The 25,393-nt window shown below is 46.0% G+C and overlaps 1 protein-coding gene across 3 annotated transcripts in view; it reads left to right on the forward strand.

Annotated features, from left to right (window-relative positions):
* Nucleotides 1–25,393, forward strand: part of AMMECR1 (AMMECR nuclear protein 1) — a 268,091-nt gene that overhangs the window by 210,224 nt on the left and 32,474 nt on the right. For 2 of the 3 annotated variants that reach the window (XM_033946567.1, XM_033946568.1), the window contains exon 5: nucleotides 2,810–2,900. In XM_033946567.1, coding sequence (XP_033802458.1) covers nucleotides 2,810–2,900 — 91 coding nt within the window. Of the gene's footprint in view, nucleotides 1–2,809; nucleotides 3,017–25,393 lie in introns of all 3 variants that reach the window. The other variant, XR_004539635.1, reaches the window with a different exon arrangement.

The following is a 25,393-nucleotide window of genomic DNA, read 5'->3' on the forward strand; positions in this document are numbered from 1 at the left end:
CTAAAGTTCTATGCGGTTTACAATAGTTAAAAAACAAAAACAATAAAATAAGTTGAATAGAACTAAAAAAAGTTAAAAGCTAATAATTAGAGACACTAAAATGATCAAAATAGTGCACAATAAATTTTTTACGAATTAGCTGCCTAAATACTTCGAAAACAGAGATGTTTCTAGATGTCTCCTAAATTCCCCATAAGTGTCAGTAAGCAAAAGCAATTGTTCTAAATCCTTATCCCATAATGCTGCTTGATATGAAAAAGATTTTGATAACGGGCGGGAAAGCAAAATTCAGATGTGAGTTTCTCTTATGTCTGTTGGCAGTTCTAGTCCTTAAGAGTCCTAGGCAGGTTAGATTTTCAGTTTAGCCACAATGGATGTGCGGAAAATAGCTTTGCATGCACTGCCTCCCTGGTATGACTTATCTCTCTCATGTATATTCATGGAGAATGAATACAAATAGAGATGTAATTTTATATTATGAGTGCTACATTGCTTATGGTTCAGTTTTAGTTAGAGAATCAGTCTTTAATTTTTTTCAGGTAGCTTTAGATTGTAAGCCCTTTGGGGACAGGCAAATACCTCTTACCCCCACCACCACCACCCCCCCTTTTCTTTTACAAACTGCGTTAGGCTTTTTTATTGCCACCCGTGGCGGTATTAGCTCCAACGCTCATAGGAATTCTATGCACGTCAGAGCTAATATTGCCACAGCTGGTGATAAAAAAGCCTAACGCAGCTTTGTAAAGGGGTGGGGGTGGGGTTAATGTAACTGATGTTAAAATACTACTGAAAAAGGTACGAGCTATACAGTCCTGAGTCCTTTCTGGAGCTGTTTCATACTCTACATACTTTTGTGAAATCCGCGGCTTGGCAGGAGACTCAATTTAAAATTCTACATAGGGCATATATCACTAGAGCACAGGGGGCCCGCATGGGACTGTGGGAGGACCCTTTGTGTATCAAATGTTGGGGGGCTAGGGGGCCTTTAGGCACTCTTTTTTGGAATGTCCTGAACTGTCAATCTGGAACTCTTCCTTTGCGCAGCTTCGACGATTTTGCAACGAGATATTGATTGGGACTATAAAACCTTACTTCTTGGGGATCAGGCCTTGTTGGAGGAGCAGGGCTTCACGGTGCCTCAGCGGCGTTTTATTTATTTGACTTTATTGACGGTCAGAAGAGCTATCTTACATTATTGGACTCAGGAGGATCCTGTTCCTTTATCATACTGGATCACCCAGATGAGCGCCTTGGCCCGTTTTGAATTGTGCTACCACGCCCGCTCAGCTAATCCTGAGGTGTTGGCCTATTTGGCTTTATGGAAGGTGTTCCTGGGGTTGCCTCTGGTCTCCCGGAGTGGGGGGGGGGGCTTGGGGGGCGGGTGTGAATGAATGGGATGTGCAACTGGTGGGTGTATGTTTGTTTGTCTGGGTTGCGTTGGCTGGAGTGTTTGTTCTTCCTATGGGTGTGGTAGGGGGAGGGCTTGCTCTGGTGATATGCTACAACATTGAAAATGTGGGGAGCCGCTATGGGAGAGAGGCTGTCTCTGGTTTTCTTCTCTAGCACAGCTTTGTGGTTCTGGGCTGTATACTATTTGCTTGTTGCCCTTTGCTGTTTTTTGTTATCACTATGGCTGCCGTTGTCTGCCTGTATTCCAATTGTATTTGCTTGTCTCCCTTGTTGACTCCTTAATAAAAATGATTTTCAAAAAAAAAAAAATAGAAAAAGGTACGAGCTAAATCTAAAATCACTTCCCTTACCCTCTTTGGGCATCTGCTTTAGAGAAAACAAGCATGGACATTGTTCTTCAGTTGGTTCATAAAGCTTGTTCCCATAATTGTTGAATACAGGATCAGAGCTATATTCACTGTTGCCTCCTCCCCAGAGCCTTCTGCATTTATGTTTTGCTAATTCTAAATGTTCTGCCAGCACTGGCCTCCCATCATTAAAACGTATACATCATTTTGAGTGACCCTTGTGCTTTGGGAAGGTGGTTTAAACAATTTTTAAATGGTTTGCCATTCTCAGGCGGAAAACGTGGAAGATCTGTGGGCCCTCTCTTGACTTTGGGCCCTAGGCATGTATTTAGTTGGCCTAGCCCTAGCTGAACGCTTTCCTTTTTGAAAATATAGAAGCCTGTTTCTTAGACCATTCCAATGACAGCAGTTAAAAAGTGCAAGTGATGATGTAGACTTAACTATCTAGAGATATTTGTATCCACTAGATTTTGTTTAACATTGACAGAAAATGTGATGGGAGATTTAAAAAAGAGGGAGGATGGTTTTTTAACATTTTTGACAAGTTAGAGAATCGCTGAACAAGCACAGTTCTACTCAGTCTTTATATCACATGACAGTTCTTTGTTCTCAAATTGAAGTAATGATTAAAAAAACTAACAGTAGTAATTTTTTTTAAAGAAACTATAAAATTAAAACTTGTATCCTTTGTAAATGAGCAATCAGTATGCCTATAAATTCATAATATTTCCATAGTCTTGGTTACATCTCTTATCCACCACTATAATTACATTGTCTGGCTTTATTGGTCTGAAACAAGATGATTTTAAAGCTGTTAGGAGGATAACTTTGAATTTGAATATTGAAAAAATAATGCTATAAAGGATGACTTTAGCTTGCATCTAAGTTTCTCTTCAATTTGGCTAAAATGTTCCTTTTTATGTGCAAAAATATTTGAAATGTTAGAAAATGGAGAATGTTTAAAGTGTATATGTTCATATATTGGGAATTTGTTGAGGTATATACCGTACATTTGCTGCTTTTGTGCTAATCAAGCTGCCGATTTCTTTCAGGTGGGTGTACATGGCATTAGAATAGAATTCATCAATGAAAAAGGATCAAAACGCACCGCCACCTACTTGCCGGAGGTTGCAAAGGAGCAAGGTCATTATTGCACTTTATTTCATAAGATCTGGTTAAAGACTTAAACATACATATAAAACAAATTGCAATATGTGACCTTGCACTGATGATGTCAGATGGTGGAGCAATAATTAATTGTAAGGAATTTTTCTTATATACATGACAGTTTTGTATATATGTTCTCACAATACAAGTTGAATATCTTTGAAGATAATAACCACACAGAATGATATTCATAAAGTCCTAATATCAGAAATAAAGTACTTCTGTTCTTCAATTTATGACTGCGGAAGAGACCTCAGTGTTTCTCAGGAAAATTCCAGTGAAACTATCTATGGCAATAATAATACGGATATCTCCGTGTGAAAGGAGGTTGATTTTTCCAAGTGTGATAGCCTGTTATCGCGCTGGATTTGTAACTGCATACTGCGGTGATTTTATAATATCAGAAGAAACTATCAAGATAAGTGCTCTTTCTTTCTTCACAACATTTTGAAAAACTAAGAGTGAAAAAGTGATAAAAGTGGAAATAGTGAATTTGAAGCGGGGCTATAAGAGACCAAGGATGTATTTCTCTATGGAACTATTATTATTGCCATAGATAGTTTCACTGGAATTTTCCTGAGAAACACTGAGGTCTCTTCCGCAGTCATAAATTGAAGAACAGAAGTACTTTTTTTCTGATATTAGGACTTTATGAATATCATTCTGTGTGGTTATTACTTTTGTATATATGCAATCAAATGATATAATAACAGAAGGTTCTCAAAATTTTACTTAAGCAGACTAGTACTATAATTAAATGCAAAATTAAAGTGCTCTTTTGTTTTTTTTTATGACTGTATTTTTAAACATCTATTGAGCTGGATTATAATTGCACCTGGGTTGGAGGAACATTTTAATAACTTAAATCTGAAACGTTACTGTGTCTTTGGTTATGTCTGGCACACTTTTCCTCCAACCAAAAAGATTTGCAAGCCATTATTACTTTGGATTTGCTTCATAGTTGGAAACTTTCAATCTCCTCTTACAACCGTTGGCCTAGTGACATGTCAGTTTTTGTACATAAATACTAGTCTGTTATACTAAGTTGAGTTTTGAGTACTTATTACTCATAAGTGAATCGGCAAGCAATTGAGATTAGAAATTGGGCAGGGATTGTCTCTTTCATGTTTAAAGTACGGGGCTGTATACGTCTAACAACATTATAGAAATAAGTAGTAGTAGAAATATTAGCTCAGTTAATCATGAACTGATTACCATACTAAGAATCCAGGAAATGGGGGGTTAAACAATTTTCACCCAAAACTAAAGGAGCATACTTTCTGGGATATGCATAAATCTGGAGAATAAAATGCCTCCCCTCCCCCACTCCCAAAAATCAGTCTTCATATTTTGAAACTTTGGGAGGGGAGCACAAATAGATTCCAGAATCCTCATTTCTCTTCAGAAAGTAGGATAATAACATGGCAGTCATTTATAGCCCAATTACATGGAATTTTTTAGTATTGCAATGGTATACACACAAATTTTTTTTCAGTATTTATGTACCACTTAAGTGGTACTTGAGCAAAGTTGAGGACTGAGATAAACCAATCACAGATTTGGCCTGTATGCTATCTTTTATTTTTTTATTCCCCTTGACAAGCAAGATCAAGTTGTGCACAAGTGGTTGTCATCTAGTGACTCAGGGATAGAATTTTTCTCCCATAGTATGGATGCAATAGTTCCTGCACCAGACTGTGCATCTTATCCACTGTGACCATATGCCTGTCTTTAAAACTTCTAATTCCCACCTATTAATATTGATTATCTCTTAGCCTTCTATAGTCATTTTATCCCAGGACAAGCAGGCAGCATATTCTCACATGTGGGTGACGTCATCCACGGAGCCCCAGCGCGGACAGCTTTTCAAGCAAACTTGATTGAAGTTTCAAGTTTGCACACTGCACCACGCATGTGTGTGCCTTCCTGATCCACTAGAGGGCGCATACCCTCCTCATGGTCCTCAGTTCTTAGTTTTCCGCTGAGCCAGAAAGACCTTGTCTCTCTTCTCTGCGTTCTTCTAAGTGCCTTTCTGGCACCGCGGCTTCTTTATTTTGTTAGGGAGTCGCTGTGCGTTTGTTAATTGATCGTGTATTTCTTTGTTTCAAAAAAAAAAAAAAAAAGAGGACTTTTTATTGTGTTTTTCCTCGGGCAGGCCCTTCTTGGGCCTCAGCCATGCGGCTAGGCCTCATTTGCCTGCAGCTGTATTTTCTTCTTCCCCGGCCTCTCTCTGGGCTCACCTCGTGTGAGCAGAATGGCCGGGACCCTCTTTCCTTCGTTGGAATCGGACTGTGCAGCTTCGATCCCCGGTAAGTTTTTCTTTCTTTCTTTCTTCTAGGTGCGTTACCTCGGTAACGCCACCGGCTGAGTCTCAGGCATTCCAGGCATCGAGTGCGATCGTGCCCGCCTCTACGAGACCTTCAAAGCGTGCCTCCTTTCATGGGAATACTCATATCGAGGTTGCCCTTATGGAGTGCACTGCTGCACCTTTATTACCAGTTTCATTGGTACGGTGCCGACTTCTGAAACTCGATGTGCCTCGACGTCGACTGGAGCTTCGTGCCTCGACGTCGACTGGAGCTTCGTCCCTCGACATCGACTGAGGCTTCGTGCCTCGACGGAGGCTTCGTGCCTCGACGTCGACTGAGGCTTGGTGCCTCGACGGAGGCTTGGTGCCTCGACGGAGGTTTGGTGCCTCGACGGAGGCTTCGTGCCTCGACGGGGGCTGTGTGCCTCGACGTCGACGGGGGTTTCGTGCCTCGACGGAGGCTTCGTGCCTCGACGGAGGCTTCGTGCCTCGACGGAGGCTTCGTGCCTCGACGGAGGCTTCGTGCCTCGCCGTCGACTGAGGCTTGGTGCCTCGACGGAGGTTTGGTGCCTCGACGGAGGCTTCGTGCCTCGACGGAGGCTGTGTGCCTCGACGTCGACTGAGGCTTGGTGCCTCGACGGAGGTTTGGTGCCTCGACGGAGGTTTGGTGCCTCGACGGAGGCTTCGTGCCTCGACGGAGGCTGTGTGCCTCGACGTCGACGGGGGTTTCGTGCCTCGACGTCGACTGAGGCTGCGTGCCTCGACGGAGGCTGCGTGCCTCGACGGAGGCTTGGTGCCTCGACGGAGGCTTGGTGCCTCGACGGAGGCTTGGTGCCCCGACGGAGGCTTCGTGCCCCGACGGAGGCTTCGTGCCCCGACGGAGGCTTCGTGCCCCGACGGAGGCTTCGTGCCTCGACGTCGACTGAGGCTTGGTGCCTCGACGGAGGCTTGGTGCCTCGACGGAGGTTTGGTGCCTCGACGGAGACTTCGTGCCTCGACGGAGGCTGTGTGCCTCGACGTCGACGGGGGTTTCGTGCCTCGACGTCGACTGAGGCTGCGTGCCTCGACGGAGGCTGCGTGCCTCGACGGAGGCTGCGTGCCTCGACGGAGGCTTGGTGCCTCGACGGAGGCTTGGTGCCTCGACGGAGGCTTGGTGCCCCGACGGAGGCTTCGTGCCCCGACGGAGGCTTCGTGCCCCGACGGAGGCTTCGTGCCTCGACGTCGACGGGGGCTTCGTGCCTCGACGTCGACGGGGGCTTCGTGCCTCGACGTCGACGGAGGTTTCGTGCCTCGACGTCGACGGAGGCTTCGTGCCTCAACGGAGGCTTCGTACCTCGACGTCGACGAAGGTTTCGTGCCTCGACGGAGGCTTCGTGCCTCGACGGAGGTTTCGTGCCTCGACGGAGGCTTCGTGCCTCGACGGAGGCTGCGTGCCTCGACCTCGACGGAGGCTTCGTACGTCGACGGAGGTTTCGTGCCTCGACGTCGACGGGGGCTTCGTACCTCGACGTCGACTGGGGCCTGGTGCCTTGACTGAGGCTTTGTGCCTCGACGTCGACTGCGGCTTGGTGCCTCACCACCGCCTGAGGCCTTGTGCCTCGACGTAGTATGCGGCTGGGTGCCTCGACGTCGTCTAAGGCTTTGTGCTTTGATTTTCTGACTCACTGTCGACTGGGGCTTGGGGTCTCGATGTCGACTGAGGCTGTGTGTCTTTGTACCTTCAACGTCGGCTGCGGCCGTGTGCTCCGCGTCATTTGACGCTGGTGCTTTGACGTCGCCTGAGGCTTGTGCCTCGACGTCGACTGAGGCTGAGGGCCTCATCGTCGGCTGGAGCTCGTTGCCTCGTCGTTGCCGAGGCTTCGTGCCGTCGACGGAAGCTTTGTGCCTTGACGTCACTTGGGCCGTTTTACCTCGGCAGCGGCTGAGGTATTGGGCCTCGGCGTCGACTGCGGGTTTGCGCCTCGGCGTCTCCAGCTCCGGTTTGAGAGGCTTCCCCGCTTTCTCTTCGGTTCATTCCGGGCAGCCGTGACGGAATCTTGTAGTGCGGAGTTTGGTTTCCTGGAGGAGACTCTCTCCCTGCTCCGGCTCTATTGCTCCCGCCATGCGTCATCTCGCTTGGCGCAGAGTGTGGCTGAGGATCCGAACCTCCAGGGTCGTCTCGCCGCTTTTACTTGCGTGAGTTCTGCGCTTCTTCAGGCCTCTCTTGCGGTGGCCACTAACCGCCTCTCAGACCGCGACCGGTCCTTCGCCCCTCGGGACGCCTCCAGCTAAATCCCGTCTGCCTTGGTGGGTTGGTCTCCTTCTCCGGAGGGGCCCTCTGGATACCTTTCTTGTGTTATCTCGGCCTCCTTCGCAGCAGCCGCAATAGCTGCAGCAGCGCCGGGTTAGGGTTCAGCCGCCGGCTTCGGCGACTCCTGGCCGTCCTTTTGACTATTCTCGCATAGCCTCTGGGTTGCTCCCCTTCTGGGGATTCCTCCCCTCCCTTCGGGAGGGGTGTCTCTGTGTCTACGCACCGGGAGTATTGCCTCTCTTCTGTCGGTTGGGCATTCCCATCCTCCCTTCTGCGTCTAGTCCTGGCCCTTCGTGACCTGCACTAGTTTCTAGTACGGGAGTGGGTCAGACTCTGCCCACCCCGGTCTCGGGAGTCCGTCGGGGCGGACCTGGACCCAGTTTGTCTGCGCTCCTTCTTGTCTCGGCCTCAGGGGGAGGCCCTTGTTTGTTTATGCCGGAAGGTGGCCCCTCTGTCGTCGGTCCGCCTCCGGTCTTTTCTGCCTCTGCCTCGGCAGGCTGCCTGTCGGCGCTTGAGTCAGCTGGTGTCTCAGCGGTCTTCGGCCTCGGCTGAGCTGTTGCTGATCCTTTTTGGATCAGGGGTCTCCACGGTGATGTCCCGCTGTTCGTCTGGTTTCATCTTCGTGTTCCCCGCTGGACCCGAGCATCTCAGTGATGGCAGGATCGGGATCCCGCTTCCCAGCACATTGTGGTGCCTCCCTCCTGGACACGCTCGTTTCGTTGGTGGGCCACCACTTCGTATCCCCGCATCAGAAGGTTCTGCCGATGGACTCCTCGGCATGGGCTTAGGGGTGCACCTCGACGGCCTTCGGACTCAGGGTCCTTGGTCGGGTGCAGACTGTCGCAGCCGCATCAATCTGATGGAGCTCCGGGCCATTTACAATGCCGTGGTGGATTTTCGTTATGGGTTGCAAGATTGCGGGGTCCTGGTGCGTCCCGACATCTCGGTGGCGTTATTTCTGTGACCAAGCCAGGGTGTACAGGTTCCCTGTTACTTTGCAGGGAAGCCCTTCGTCATTGGCAGGGGACGTTACACCACTGCTTCTTTCTTCGGGCGGTGTTTTTCCAGGGCGTGCAGCATTGTCTGTTGGACACGTTGAGTCGCCCTTTTCGACCGCATGAATGGTTGCTCCATTCTCGGACTCTGCGGCATGTGGTTGTTCGGTGGGGAACCCAACAGGTAGTTCTGTTCGCTTCGCCCCTCACTCACTGGTTGCCTCGATATTGCTCGAGGATGTTCTCCTGGGTTCGCATCGAGGAGGATGCTTGCCTTCTCGATGGAATGGGCAGGTTCCTCTATGCGTTCCCTCCCTTTACTCTGATTCTCGGGTCTTTGATACACCTCCTGTCGGTCTGCGCCACCAGGATCTTGATGGCTCCGCTGTGGCCCTGGCGGCCATGGTTCTCCCTGCTCCTCCAGCGTGTCAGGGAGACTCAGCTTCTACCTATGTTCCCGTCTCCGCTGTCTCAGTGTTGCGGTTTCTGTTGCATTCCAATCTGCAGTCTCTACACTTATCAGCTTGGTTCCTCGCAACGTGCCTCCCTCCTTCTGTTTCTCTCAGTCGGTGGGGGTGTTCTCGAGGCCTCTCGAAAGATCTCCACTCGGCAATGCTTTTCCCAGATATGGTCCTGATTTGCTGAGTGGTGTGCTGAGCACCGCATGGATTCGCTCTCTGCCTCCTTGCCTTCAGTGCTGGATTTTCTGTTGCACTTGTCTCGGTCTGGTCTCAAATCTACATCTATTCGAGTCCACCTCTGTGCTTTTGCTGCCTTTCTTCGGCCGCTAAATGGGACGCTGCTCTCCGTCCACCAGATGGTTTCCCGTTTTATGAGGGATTTCTTCATTGTACATCCCTCCGGTGGTTTGGGATCTTTGTGTGTTCCTGGCTCAATTGGTGATACCTCCATTTGATTCCATTGATGAAGATCTTTTGAATTACTTCACCTGGCAGGTGGGTTTCCTGGTTGCTCTCACGTCTGCTCGCAGAGTCAGTGAGCTGCAAGCTCTGGTTGCGGACCCGTCTTTTCCTGTATTTCATCATGACACGGTGGTCCTGCGTACTCAACCCCAGTTCTTGTCCAGGGTGGTTTCGGACTTTCCTTTCGATCTTTCCATTGTTCTTCCGGTCTTTTTTCCGAAGCCCCACTCGCCTCCTAGCGAGGTGGCGCTTCACACAATTGACTGTCAGAGGGCGTTGGCTTTTTGTCTTCAACGCACTCAGTCTCCTTGGACGGTTCCTCAATTCTTTTTGTCCTTCGACCCTAATTGGTTGGGACGCCCAGTTTCCAAGCGCACCTTGTCCAACTGGTTGGCTGCTTGTTTTTCCTTTTGCTACGCTCAGGCTGGTCTCGCGCTGCAATGTCGAGTCACGGGACATAAAGTCCGAGCGATGGCGGCTTCTGTAGCTTTCCTCAGGTCGACGCCTATCGACGAGATTTGCAAGGCTGCCACTTGGTCTTCGGTTCATACTTTCACCTCCCACTACTGCCTGGATACTCTGTCCAGGAGCGACGGCCGGTTTGGCCAGTCGGTTTTGCGTAATCTGTTTTCTTGTATTGCCAACTTCCCTCCGTCCCTTTTTGGTTAGCTTGGAGGTCACCCACATGTGAGAATATGCTGCCTGCTTGTCCTGGGATAAAGCACAGTTACTTACCGTAACAGGTGTTATCCAGGGACAGCAGGCAGATATTCTCACAACCCGCCCGCCTCCCCGAGGTTGGCTTCTTTGCTAGCTATCTGAACTGAGGACCATGAGGAGGGTATGCGCCCTCTAGTGGATCAGGAAGGCACACACATGCGTGGTGCAGTGTGCAAACTTGAAACTTCAATCAAGTTTGCTTGAAAAGCTGTCCGCGCTGGGGCTCCGTGGATGACGTCACCCACATGTGAGAATATCTGCCTGCTGTCCCTGGATAACACCTGTTACGGTAAGTAACTGTGCTTTATAGTCATTCTCCTTCACTGAACCAGAATCCTGATAGCATAGGAGAGAGAGTCCCAAAATGGTCAGACCAAGAATCAGTCTGATGCAACTGGGAAAGGATAAATCCCACCTACCCTTTTTCACAAAACCAAATCAAAACCCATACAAGAATGCTTTTCACATGCTGCACTGTGAACACGCTCTCACATAATACTTTAAAAGAACCAAGTCAATCGTAAAATCTATGCAGTTGTTCATCTTCTTTGATCCCAGTTGCAAAAACAAAAAACCTTTAGCAAATTGGCTATCTTCCTGCATCAAGCTGTGTGAACATACAGGTGTCCCTCCCAGCTTCAGAGTGAAGTCCTCTAATATTTTTACAGCTTCTCCGCTTGGTCTCATTCAATCTCTTGACTTGACTCCCTGGGCAGGATGCACACAGCTCCAACCCAGTAAAAAATACCGGGTACTGAGGATTAGTGGGCTGCGTACAAATTTTTTCTTATGTGAGCAAGAAATTCTAAAAACCAACAGTTTTCCGGATTTGCAAGTATTTTTGTGAGCAACACTCGTAGAATGTATGAGCGATTGCTCAGGTGCTCCACTTAGAGGGAACATAGGTTGAGAGTGATTTTCTGTTGCTAGGAAATGCTCAGCACAAATAGCATGCAAATCATATGCACGCCATTTGTGTTGAGTATCCTGGTGAAAAGGGAAGGAACTGTGCCTGGCGCCTGTGCACAAGAGCTGAGTGATAGGCGTAGCTCTTGGACACAGGCCCAGTACAGTTCCTGATCGCTGGAACTCTCCAGTAAGTTTGCTTTTGTAGTGTATGTGTGTCCCGTACCCTCAAACAGCTGCGTTCTAACATAGGCAAGGGACTCATAATCACACAAAACTACCGGCAGCTCCAGACATGCCGGAAGATTTTATATGGTAAGAGGTGGGCATTCCCTTCTGTGCATTACAAGGAGTGCTCATTTTAATACTAAGGAGCTCCTTGTAATGCATTTGCATAGGGTTCTTGGTGGCTGCTACTGCGATTGGTAAAAGCCCTCGAGAACCCTTTTGAGTCTCAGAGGCTAAGCTGCCCTGCAAGTACTCCAGTCTTCCATTGCAAGCTTTTGACCCCCCCCACCCCACATTAATGTCCAAGTGAATGATATTCAAATCCTTACCTGCCTGAATCAAATAGGCTTATTACCATTGCGGAATGCCTTACTTTCATTAAGAGAAAACTCTGTTTTGACAAATCCAAGGCTCTTGTTTTCTAGAAATGAGCCTTTGACACCATCTGATCCTGTTTACACAGCTTGCTCCCAGGTACCCATTGTTTCATCACTAAATGTCCTGGATAGAATAATAGACGGTATCCAGCATTTTCAGTCTTGTATCTCTTCTGTCATTTGGCATTGCTTCCTTAAGCTGAGAATGATCTGGTCAATTTGACATCTTACTTCACCAGAATTCACTTCAGATTTTAGTGCATTCCTTGGTTATTAGTAACTGATTATTGCAATGCTTTATTCCAAGGTCTCAGGGTAGCTGGCATCAGATGCTGCCAGCTTATCTAAAATGTAGCGATTAAGTTTCTAACAGAGGCCAGAAAACTTATTGTGATTCTATTACGTATGGAGGTACACCAGCTGCACTTATCACACAGATTTGCATTCAAAATCCATCCCACAGACCTTCCATTAACCTACTCCTCAAGAATTTAGATCCTCCAACCAAAGATCTCTAGTAATCCCATCTTTCAACAGATCAGGTTAGATACTGTTTATATCACTATCTTCAGTATCATTGTCCCTACCTTATTCATACTTGGAAACCTCTTTTGAGAAATTCAAACTTTCAATGATGCATTTTATTGACAAGCTGCCTCCTTACCATTAGGCTTTCCCTTCTTAATTTGAACAGCTGCCTGCTGCGCATGCCCTTGGGGGTGTGTGGATTGCTGGCCTCTGGTTATGCTTCTTCTCCTTGCTGTTCTATTCAAAGGTAGTAATTTTCTGACTTCCCCTTATTTTTTAGCTACTATTTTATATTGTTACAACCCCTTGTAAACCACACACAAGAAGACTTGATGGGCTGGATATCAAATGCTTGAGTAAACTTGTTGAAATTTATCAGATTAGGGCTACTGCATTGAAAGTAGCCCTGCCAAAGTTTGTATTGCTAGCATGGTCCTTACTCCACACCTTTACTTCACATTGATGGATGGATCAAAGTTCAATGGTGGACAATGCCTTCAGTCAAGCTGTTCAGGCCAATCTGTCCTCAGCTAGCGACTCTAGAATTCTTCAGGGTGGGCTGCTCTTGAAATTCAAACATATCAGACGTCTGAGCAGCCCTAAGCTTTGGGAGTCACTCACTTGTTTGCCTGACTTGATCCTGTTTGTTGACATAAAAAGTAATGTTTACTCGCTTGCAACAGATGTTTTATGCAGACAGTAGGACTGATGAGGCACATAGTCCTCCCATCTCCTTGAGAGCTGCCTAATTTCTTAAGCTTCAGAACTACTGAGGAGACTGCTGTGCATGAGAAGAGCCACTTGTGCTGTTGTCTCTGAACTGAACTTCTGAGCTATGGGAGAGCAGTTCCATCCTTGTGCTGTCTGATGTCACCCACTTATGTGCCTGATCAATCCTGCTGTGTACAGAAAACATCTATTCTCCGAGAACAAGCAGGTATAATAATCTCACATGTGGATAACGTCATTCATGGAACCAGGTATGGATACCGTCAAGTGCATTGTCACTTTAAATCTTTAAGCAGTGCCCATTTTGAGTGCATGCTGGTGCTTTCCCCACTCGATGTCAACTTGCAGGACCATCAGTTCTTAGCTTCTCGGCTCCGCAGAAAATTGAGACTTTGGTTACTCCTCAGCTCGTCAAACTTAAAAATCATTTTGTGCCTTCCTGTTTTTATTTCATTGTATTTTTCTTCATAAGTCTTAATTTTTCTCATTTTTTTAGTTATTCCCTCAAATTAGGTTAAATTTTCTTCAATTTTGATTTTTTTTTTTTTTGCCCTAAGACGTTTTTTGCCCCAGGCAGCATCAACAGTTTTTATTTATATTTGTTACATACATAACAAAATCCAATCAAATATTAGGATATTAAACCAAAAGGAAAATATATTCATAAAGAAAACATTATTCATTATTTTAGTCCACATTATCGGAGCTATCTTGTTCCTGAATAAGCAAAAGAAAATAACTAAGGATATATTCTCAATAATAAAATCACATCAGGCAGGAGGAAAAAAAATCTAAAGTCGCTTATCAACCACAATATTAGTTTCTGAAACTTTCTCAAGTAAAGGTTTATCTTTAAGAAAAATCTCTAATTGGGATGGATCCACAAATATGTATTTATTTATTCATAAAAATTTATCAACCGCTTATTCTTAAGCAGCATTACAAAAGTAACATACATAAAATAAAACAAACAGATTTTATACAAATATCTTGAATTACAAATGCAATAGTTACATCTTAAAGCCCAGATTTCATAGATCCTCACAGTGCCATTTATCTTAAAACTAGCAGTAAACAACATATCTCTTATTGAAATGCATCTAGAAATAATGTAGTTTTAAGTATTTTTTTTTATTTTTTAACTTCTGGATATCAGATAAAGCCCTCGGTGGTCCAGTTAATTTGTTCCACAGTGTTACTCCATGATGGAAATAGCAGAAGTTCTTGTGTTCTCAAAGTGCATTTTTGAGTAATCCGTCAATGACAAATGTATTGCACCTTCAGAACGCAAAGTTCTGAGCGGTCGATAGATTGCCATGGTTTGTGACAGATACCAAGGAATCCCATGGTAGATGACTTTGAACACCAATGTTAAGGTTTTGAAAATAATACGTGATCGCACAGGTAACCAGTGCATTTTCTTTAACCACAGTGTTATGTGGTCAAATTTCTTAACTCCACAAATTAACCTTGCAGACACATTTTGGATCATTTGCAATGCTTTACACTGTACTGTTGGAACCCCTAAATAAAGGTCATTACAATAGTCCAACTTTGATAAAACTATCATCTGAACCATATTCCGGAAATCATGTATCTCTCATCAATTTTAGGCGACTTAACAGTCATAACTGGAAAAAGGTAGATTTAATTAAGGTCAAAATGTGGTCCTTCATGCTAAGCGTTGAGTCTAACCACACCCCTAGAATTTTCAACTTTCATTGTATCAAGCTTTTCCCATTGAAATAAAGACAGAGGAAGAACCTCATTCGGAGCTTTGAGCTTCTTGACTATGAATTACCACCGAATGACTCTTATCAGAGTGCCTTTACAAAGAGTCATGAGAGATTTAAGAACTGGGAGACCCCTCTTTCAGTCCAGGTAATTTCTAAAAAGATTGTACTTGTTGTTCCCATAGGATACTAAACATTTACATGGCAATCTGAAGAAGAAAGTGGCTCCCACAGCTAAAACCTTAGGCTTAAGCAGTAGGAACTGTCTCCTCTGAAATAGTGTCCGAATGGCTACATCAGGAAAAACTTTTAATTGCTGACCACAAAACAAGTAAACTGACCTCACATTCAAAATGGTAGCCTAACCATGGACCATGACCAACAAATTTTAAGTCACTCAGAAACGTGAAACTCTTCAAGGAGGGACCGCACCCCCTAGAGATGAACCAGAGTTTGCCTTCCAGTCATTGTAACTGTTTCAATGCTGGTCACGCTCCATGGTTGGTTACAAAAATAAATAAATAAAGATTGTTACAGTTTTTCAAATACTTGTGTAAAAGTTCTTTCTTATATTTTGTCAAACGAACATCACTCTGAAATGAATAAGTTGTGATATAGTGACTTAACTTTATGAAGGGTTAGGGGTCTCTACGTGGCCCTGTTTCGATTTCTTCTTCAGGAGACCCAATCATAAATGCAGTAAAAGTCCTTTTCAATGATTGTATAATTTTAGACTTCGTGATGTAGCAACATCTAAAAAGCACAGTATATAAAAAGCTGGTTGTGAGGAAAGGTTTCACTATCCACACTGCGGCAATGTTTAAACAGACTTTAAAGGCTATTTCATGGGGGGAGATTCTGCAAGATACATACCGCCGAAGAACGCTGTCGGTGCAAAAGATTTCAACTGCCAGAGGAAACACAGCCAACACTACACTCAAATAATATGCCAAAAATCCTAATATAGTAACAACAAAGAGGCACAACCAGTCACAACAGGGTTTGGATGGGGGACGCTCAGGAAAAGCTACTACTAGCCTAAAACAGCTCCACTCAAGAGGTAAAGGGTGCTCTCAGTGTGAACCATCAGCAATGGGAGCAGAAGCTCCGATGCTTCACTTCCGGGCTGAGGCAGGAAGCCTCCTCCACCACACCATCATTGAGCCCCCTATGTGTGAATAGTAATGAAAACCTACAATAAGGCCCTAAATAAATAATGCAATCAAACAACCCGTGAGCGATTAAAACTCAAACGGTGAAACTACAACCTGAGCGACCCCCACACAAACCCTGCCAGCCGAAACACAGCGGCACCTCCCCGGTTTAAATGTAAAATGGGGGAGGAGCTTCCTAAACGTCAGAGTTATGACTTTTTTGGATCCAAGCATTTTCTGACTTCCACTAGTTTCTAACTAGTATTATCCCTGCGATTTCAAAAGGAAATTGACCACAAAACAAGGCCTGTTTCTTAGCAAAATACAATTTAAGAATAGCCTACTTTTCCAATTCTGTCTTAAATGTAACCAACAATGTAGCTCACTTTGCTATATAATTCTTAGAGGATTCCAAAAATTGAGATATATATAGGTTATCAGGACATACTAATTGATCCATTCCCTCCTCTTCAGCAACAAATTTTGAGCTTCTGGGGATATATTAAACATTATCAGGTGTAAAATCAACCTGAGAATATTGGAGAACATCTCTCAAATACATCCTCAGCAGCTATAATGGTGCCAAGTAATGGGAGATAGGAAAATTCAAGAACCTAAGATTCCTAGTTCTCATTAAGTTTTCCATCTTCTCCAATTGAAAATGCAGTAATGTACTATCCTTAATATTTGACGTTGCTGATAATTGTAAAGTATAAACTGAAGAATCTAATTTATCCAATCTATTTCCTATCAAAGTTAATTGAGTCTCATGTTCAGTTACTTTTGTAGTCATCTTTGATGAAAATTGACAAAGCTAGCGTCAACAGTTTTTGGCATACTTTCACTCAAGCTCCCCAATCCATTGAGCCTTTTGACTTTGTGTTGGCCTTTTTTCCTTCCATGTCAAAGAGGGTGCTGAGTGACTTCAAGAAATATATTCAATGTAATTGGGCCATTTCAGGTTCTGACTCTCATAATTGGTGTGTTCATTGTCTAGGTCCTGACCATTGGAACATTTGTTGTGACCAGTGTTCCCTCTAAGCGGGCGGGTGTTGTGAGCAAACTTTTTTCACCGTGAGCCAAAAATATCGGGCGCCAGCAAGTTATGAGCCAACTCGCCCGATTCTCCTCTCGCCGCCCTGCCATCTGCCGTACGCCTCTTCCGATCGTGCGCTGTGACGAGAAACGTGTGCGCTGCGATGTAATATTTTGTGCGCCAGCGCACGCCAGCGCAGCTTAGCGGGAACACTGGTTCAAATGGTTTTATTTATTTCCCCAAATTTATTTTTGTTATACGCATTGAAAATATTTGATATTGCGTTTAAATCAAAATCTCAATAAACTTGAAACGAGTGCCCGTGAGATTGTGGGAGGGTTAAATACTCAAAACTTAGAAGTTTTTGCTACGCCAGCTTTCTGGTATCTTTACATACAGTGGCGTACCTAGCATATGTAACATCCGGGGCCCATCATTTTTTGGCACCCCCCCCCATCTGTAAGAAAAACATGATTTTTAGTAACAAACCACACGTCACACATGAGTACCTAGGAAAAGGCAGCATCTTACATATTGCAGTGAGCAGTACATCAATACACCCATTGTAAAACTAAACAAGCCAGACCAGCACAGATCAATCCTACACCGTCAATCCTAACAGAAAACCATGTCTTTCGAACACACAGAACACAGAAAACACCTTCGCCTAGTAAGGAATATGTAATCACAAACTAACCCCTCCCTCTTTTACAAAACTGTAGTGTGGATTTTAGCTACGGAGGTAACAGCTCTGATGCTCATAAAATTCTGAGCATCAGAGCTGCTACCACCAAGGCTGGTGCTAAAAACGCTTCACAGTTTTGTAAAAGGGGGGATAAAATAAAAATACATAGACAAAGGTTAAATTGAACCAGCAAGAAGCTGGACTCTGCATACAATGCTTCACAGAAACAGTGACACATGTCTCCTAAAGCAATAAATAAATAGAAATTTTTTTTCTACCTTTGTCTTCTGTGGTTTCTCCTTTCCTCATCTTCTTGTAACTCTCTTCCTTCCATCCACTGTCTGCCGTCTCTCTTCCCCTATATGGCATCTTCTCTCCTTCTATGCCCCTTCCAGAAACTGTATGCCTCCCCCTTCCATCTCTCCTTTCACCCCATTGGTCTGGCATCTCTCTCCTCGCCTTCCCTCTCCCACACCTCTCCTCATAGTCTGGTATCTCCCCTTCCCTGATTCTCTGGCATCTCTCTCCTTTCCTTTTCTTCCATCTTTCGCTCCCCCTCCATGCTCTCACATCTCCCCCTTCCTTTTCCCTTATACTGGCATACCTTCCTCCTACGCTCCAAGCCCTGGCATCTCCTTTAATTCCCTCCCTCATCTTCCTTCTCCCTCCAGCTGGGTACCGCAACACTCTTCCCTGCAGCTCTGCACTTCCCCACAATTGCCATGCTTCGGTTCCTCTTCTTCCTTCCTTCCTCCCCCCCCCCCGCGGGACCCTGCGGCACCATCAACTCTTACTCCCTCTAATGTCGGCCCTGCAGCTCCAGACTTCCTCGCACCTTCTCCCCTCCCCCTTTGGATCGCTATTATTTTAAATGTTATAGCCGCGGAGCTGTATCCATCAGTGGAGATGTCTAACCTCGGCCTGCCCCGGAACTCTTACTGCAGCAGCCGCCCGTCTAGGCAGGAACAGGAAGTCACTGTTGCAGTAAGAGTTCCGGGGCAGGCCGAGGTTAGACATCTCCACTGATGGATACAGCTCCGCGGCTATAACATTTAAAATAATAGCGATCCAAAGGGGGAGGGGAGAAGGTGCGAGGAAGTCTGGAGCTGCAGGGCCGACATTAGAGGGAGTAAGAGTTGATGGTGCCGCAGGGTCCCGCGGGGGGGGGGGGGGGGGAGGAAGGAAGGAAGAAGAGGAACCGAAGCATGGCAATTGTGGGGAAGTGCAATCCCCCCAATGCGTCCCCTTACCTTACCGACGCGTGTGTGCGCTGTGAAGAGAAACTTTGCGCTGCGATGTAATATTTTGTGCGCAAGCGCAGGCCAACGCAGCTTAGCGGGAACACTGGTTGTGACCTCTTGTCTCCTTTTCCAAAAGAGGAAACTTAAAGCTCAACAACTTCAGTGTGAAAGACTTTTTGGTTTGGCATCGACATCAAGCATGGTGGGAGATTCAGGATTCAGTGCACAGCCTGCATCAACACTGCATGCACTGATGCTGCATAGAGAGCGTAGAGCATTGGGCTATCTCCAAAGGTGGGACTTGAAGTCTTACTTCATACCTTGAAAGGGGAGAGGTTTAGAACAAACGCCAGGAAGTTCTTTTTCACACAGAGGGTGGTGGATACATGGAACGTGCTACCAGAGGATGTGATAAACAGGAGCACGCTTCAGGGGTTCAACGAAGCTTTGGATAGGTACTTGGAAGACAAAGGGATTGAGGGGTACAGATAAGAGTAAAGGTAGATTATAGGGATGGGATTAGAGGTAAGTTACAAAATTAATCAGGGACCACTGTTCAGGCACTAGGCCTGATGGGCCGCCGCGGGAGCGGACCGCTGAGCAAGATGGACCTCTGGTCTGACTCAGCGGGGGCAACTTCTTATGTTCTTATGTACCTCATCCATCAGGGGAGGCAGCACATAAGAAAGCTAAGAAGCATAAGCATTCTTCCTCTTCTAGGCATGACACAACATCATCCCAGGCATCCACTTCCTCAACGCATAGTAAGCTTTGATGCACCATACATCACTCTCCATCGCAGCAGATTGTGTCTTCTCCCAAGCGTGCTTCAATATCGAGGTCTCCCAACACCCAGACAATATGCACTGCAGATTACTGTCTTCCAATGCAGATGCCAGCTCTCTAGGAAGAAATCTGGGCTATGCTCAAACAAGAACATTTTGGGCTACTACAGATGCTTTAAAGGTGTCCATGCCTACCTCAGCCCAGCCTAAGGATGACGCAGCCAAGCACCACTGCTTGATGTCTAGCATTGGGGTTGGCACAGACCCATTCCATGCATGCGTTGTCATCGGCAGAGACACACCTCAATAGTCGTTGCTCCTCTCAATGCACTTTCTCTGATTCACCTAAAAGGGAATCTTATTCAGATATCTCTAATCACTCAGAAGAGGATTTATCAGATTATTGGGTATTGATTATATTTGATGGGGGGTTTTGTTTGTTTTTTTCTAAGAGTTCAAGGCTGACGACTTTTTTTTTTTTTTCAAGAGTTTATTGAAGAAATGCAAAAATATACACAACAATAAACAATACAACCAAAATCCCATACATTCATGCCCTCCCATCCAGCCGAAAGTCATACTGGGATTCTTCAATACGAGATGAAACAGTCCAAGCCAAAACAGAACCCACCCACAGCCTCCCATCCCCCACCCCATATGTGTGCGGAGAGCAAAATATGAAACTCGAGAGCAGCTGGGTGAGACCACTAGGGAACTGACGACCACTTAATGTAGGGATCCCAAACCTTCAAAAACAGAGAGAAGCGATGGTACATTAGAACTGTCAATTTAGACATATAAAAATAAAAGCTAATTTCCCCAATAAACGCTGCCTAGTGGGTGGGTGGACCTGCTTCCACTGCGCAGCCAGCAGTAGTCTGTGAACACATGAAAAGCCAAGGTCTGACAAGAGCGCAGCAATGCCCCATGTGGTATATGCAATAAAGTACTACCCATAGATTTACATATGGGCTTGTGAAAAATTTCAGAAAGAATATCGAATATCATAGACCAATAGGGGACCACTCTAGGACAATCCCACCAAATGTGCAAAAATGTACCTCTTTGCCCACATTGCCTCCAACACAAGTCAGATGTCTGTGAGTAAATACAGTGCAAGTGAACTGGTGTAAGATGCCATTGGTAAAGCACCTGATATCCATTTTCCACCAAGGAACTAGCAATTGAGGGGCATAGCAAGTGATTGAAAAGATTGGCCCACCATCTAGGACAGGGGTAGGGAACTCCAGTCCTCGAGAGCCGTATTCCAGTCGGGTTTTCAGGATTTCCCCAATGAATATGCATTGAAAGCAGTGCATGCAAATAGATCTTATGCATATTCATTGGGGAAATCCAGAAAACCCGACTGGAATATGGCTCTCGAGGACCGGAGTTCCCTAACCCTGATCTAGGAGCAAAGATCCGCCCCAACAAAGTCTCCCAAACCTGGATATATTTAATAGGTGGGGCATTTTGGGTAGTAAGTGCCTTATAAAACCAAGTAACACAGCCATGACCACAACTTCTACTCATGGCCCATTCCAACAAGGTCAAGGCTGATGACTTTAAAATATGCAATGTCACCTCAGTAACAACTATAGAAAAATAGACAAATATAGTGCAAAATATAAACAGCATTTGTAAATTCTCAAAATTAACACATTTTGATCACTAAATTGAAAATAAAATCATTTTTCCTACCTTTGTTTCTGGTGATTTCATGAGTTTCTGGTTGCACTGCCTTCTAACTGTGCATCCAATATTTCTTTCTGTATGCCTCCTGCACTCTTCCTCTCCTCTGGACCTCATTCCCTTCCCCAACCAACATCTCTCTCTGTTCCTCCGTGAATCCAACTTTTCTTCCTCACTCCTCCACCCCTAATGACATCATGTCTCTCTCACTGTCCATCTGTCTTTTTCTCATTCCCTCCCTTGCTACAGAGTGGGGAAAGAGAGAGATCCAGGGTGCATCTCTCCCACCCCCTCTACTGCCATATCCAATATTTCTCCCTCTCATCCCCCGGATCATGTGCAGCATTTTTCACCACTACCCACCAGACCCAGCCCCATACCCATTTCTCCTTCTAGCATCTCTCTCCAGCACCATACCACCTCCTCCATCACTATATCCAGCATTCCCTCCCCTTTGTATCCGCTTCAATCTGTCCCTCTGTTCCCTCTCCACAACCATATCCAACATTTTTTCCTCTCATCCTTCTCTTCCCCATGCATCTCTACCTCAGTCCTCTCTCTCTCTATGCCCATCAATTTTCCTCTTTCTTCCTTTCCCCATGTGTACCATCTCTTTCCTCTCACACACTCATGTCCAACAATTCTTACTAGTTGTTGCTTCTTTTCTTCCTCCCTTCTGTATCCCGAGTTTGTGCCCCCCTCCTTTGTCCCACGATCATGTCCCCTCTCTCTCTTACTTGCTACGACGCGCTCGCTTCCTTCAGGGCCGTCTAGTTGGGCTGCTCCTGCAGCCACATAGGGACACGTTGCGAGCAGCGGCTATTAGACACTGCATGAGGCTGACCCACAAGCCTTCCCTCTGATGTCAGTAAGAAGGTTTCCGGGTCAGCCACATGCAGCGTACAAAAGCCGTTGCCCGTGACACGTCCCTGTGTGGCTAAAGGAGGTAACTGGGATCTCCCGCTGACCTGGAAGGCTTCCCTCTGACATTGGGGGGGAAGTATTCTGGGTTGGCTTCGGCGGAAATGCAGGAAGGAGGGCATGGGATCCCCAGCAGCAGCGATTAAAAAAGAAGGGGGATGGGAGACCCAAGCAGTTCCACGTCCCTCTAACAAGAGGCTTGCGTACCCCTAAGGGTATATGTACAGAGTGTTGAGAAACACTGTTCTAGAGAGAATTGCCAATGCTCCCACAACTCTAACTCCCATTCTCCACCTTTGGAGGCAGATTGATATACTTTCGCCAATGTTGGATAGTTACCACACCCTTCCCAACACCCCAGCCCCCTCTCAGCTCATGCAACAAATATTCTTCCTTGTCTTCCCAACACCAACCCCAGCCTCCCCCTCAGCAGGATCCAATGGCACAACTTCTCTTTCCAGCATCTGACTCCCCCACCTATCATTTTCCTGACAACTATAATTTTAAATTTTTGGGTAGCGGCAGCAAAGTGAGCCCTAAAAGCCTTCATTTTTCAGTGACTTCCTGTTCCCGCATATGTGGGATGCTGCAGAATAAAGGCTTCCAGGACAGGCCAGCAGCAGCAGGGCTCACCTTGCTGCTGCCAGCTGCCCAAAAATTTAAAATTACAGCATCTGGAGAGGAGGTAGGGAGGAAGTTGGGAGAGCCATAACTAACTCATGAAACTGGAAGTTACATTAGATGCAGACTGGAACACATTTTCAGCAACCACCAGTAGCAGCAAGAGGCTTTTGGCCTCCATAAACGGTGCACAACTAAAACAGATGGTAACGGAGCCCACTAGGGCCCAGGCGATCCTTGACCTGGTACTCACCAACGGGGAAAGCGTCTCAGAGGTCTTGGTAGGAGATACGCTAGCCTCCAGCGACCATAACATGGTATGGTTCAACCTTAGGAAAGGATTCCCTAAATCAATCACAAAAACAAAGGTACTTAACTTCCGAGGCACCGACTTCACACGCATGGGAGATTTCGTCCATCAGACGCTGCAGGACCAAGCAGAGACCGGTAATGTGGAAGCTATGTGGTCGTACCTGAAATCATCCATACACGAAGCTACTAATCGCTACATAAAATCGGTAGACAAACGGCAAAGAAACAATAAACCCCAATGGTTCACTGAGGAGATCTCGCACCTCATTAAGGAGAAGAAAACAGCATTTCTTTCCTACAAATGTACGCAGAGAAGGGAAACTAAAGTAGAATATAAGACCAGGTCCGCAGCGGTCAAAACAGCAGTTAGGGAGGCCAAACTTCGAGTGGAAGAAACTTTGGCAAAAAACATTAAAAAAGGGGACAAATCTTTCTTCAGGTATATTAGTGATAGGAAAAGGAACACAGACGGCATAGTACGCCTTAGAAGACCGGACGGAAACTACGCGGTGGCGGATTCTGAAAAAGCCGAACTACTAAATGAATATTTCTGCTCAGTCTTCACCTGTGAGGCACCGGGACACGGACCACAGTTAAAGGCAAAACAAATTGCTGAAGACCCGTTTCAGAATTTTGAGTTCACACCTGAAGACATCTACAGCGAGCTGACAAGGCTCAAGGAGAACAAGCCATGGGACCGGACAATTTACACCCAAGAGTGCTTAGAGAATTGAGAGATGTTCTGGCGGAACCGTTGGCCGTGCTCTTCAATCTCTCACTAAGCACAGGGAAAGTTCCGTTGGACTGGAAAACAGCCAACGTCATTCCTCTGCATAAAAAGGGTTGCAAGGCTGAGGCTGCGAACTATAGACCGGTGAGTCTCACTTCAATAGCGTGTAAACTCATGGAAACACTAATTAAGCATAAATTAGATACGGTCTTGAATGAGGGGAATCTCCGGGACCCCAGTCAACATGGATTCACCAAGGGTAGGTCCTGCCAGTCCAATCTTATTAGCTTCTTTGACTGGGTAACAAGAAGGCTGGACTCAGGAGAGTCCTTAGACGTCGTATACCTTGACTTCAGCAAGGCTTTTGACAGCGTCCCACACCGCAGACTGCTGAACAAGATGGAATCGATGGGGTTAGGAGTAACACTAACTGCATGGGTTAAAGATTGGCTAAGTGGCAGACTTCAGAGGGTGATGGTTTACGGTACCCTCTCCAAAACGTCGGAAGTGACCAGCGGGGTGCCGCAGGGCTCAGTCCTGGGTCCACTCCTCTTCAACATATTCATTAGGGATTTGACTCAAGGGCTTCAAGGTAAGGTAACCTTATTCGCTGATGATGCCAAACTATGCAATATCATAAATGGCTACAATCTGCAGAATACTATGGAACAGGACCTCCGTACTTTAGAAAGTTGGTCCTCTGTCTGGCAGCTGGGCTTCAACGCCAAGAAATGTAAGGTCATGCATCTCGGAAATGGAAATCCATGCAGAACTTACACCTTGAATGGAGAAACTTTGACCAAGACTACAGCAGAACGAGACTTGGGAGTGATCATCAGTGCAGACATGAAGACTGCTACTCAAGTGGAGAAGGCTTCATCTAAGGCACGGCAGATGATGGGTTGCATCAAGAGAAGTTTCATCAACAGGAAGCCTGAGGTCATGATGCCATTATACAGAGCCATGGTGAGACCTCATCTAGAATACTGTGTGTAATTTTGGAGGCCACATTACCGAAAGATGTGCTCAGAATTGAGTCGGTTCAGCGGATGGCCACCAGGATGGTCTCGGGGCTAAAGGGTCTCTCGTACGAAGAGAGACTGAACAAATTGCAGCTCTATACTCTCGAGGAGCGTAGGGAGAGGGGAGACATGATTGAGACATTTAAGTACATCACGGGACGGGTCGAGGTGGAAGATGATATCTTTCTTCTCAAAGGACCCTCGAACACAAGAGGACATCCGCTCAAACTCAGGGGAGGGAAGTTTCGTGGAGACGTCAGGAAGTACTTCTTCACGGAACGAGTGATAGAGCGTTGGAACAAGCTTCCAGTACAGGTGATCGAGGCCCGCAGTATCCCAGACTTCAAGAACAAATGGGAAACCTATGTGGGATCACTGCGGGAGTCATACCAATAAATAGAGTCGCTAGGATATAGACTTAATAGAGCAGGTCAGTAGAGTTAAGGGGGCCAGTAGACTTAATAGGGGGTCAATGGTATGGGCAGACTTGATGGGCTGTAGCTCTTATCTGCCGTCATCTTTCTAGAAGGAAG

This window comes from Geotrypetes seraphini, chromosome 5 (assembly GCF_902459505.1).
Source record: "Geotrypetes seraphini chromosome 5, aGeoSer1.1, whole genome shotgun sequence".
Classification (NCBI taxonomy): domain Eukaryota; kingdom Metazoa; phylum Chordata; class Amphibia; order Gymnophiona; family Dermophiidae; genus Geotrypetes; species Geotrypetes seraphini.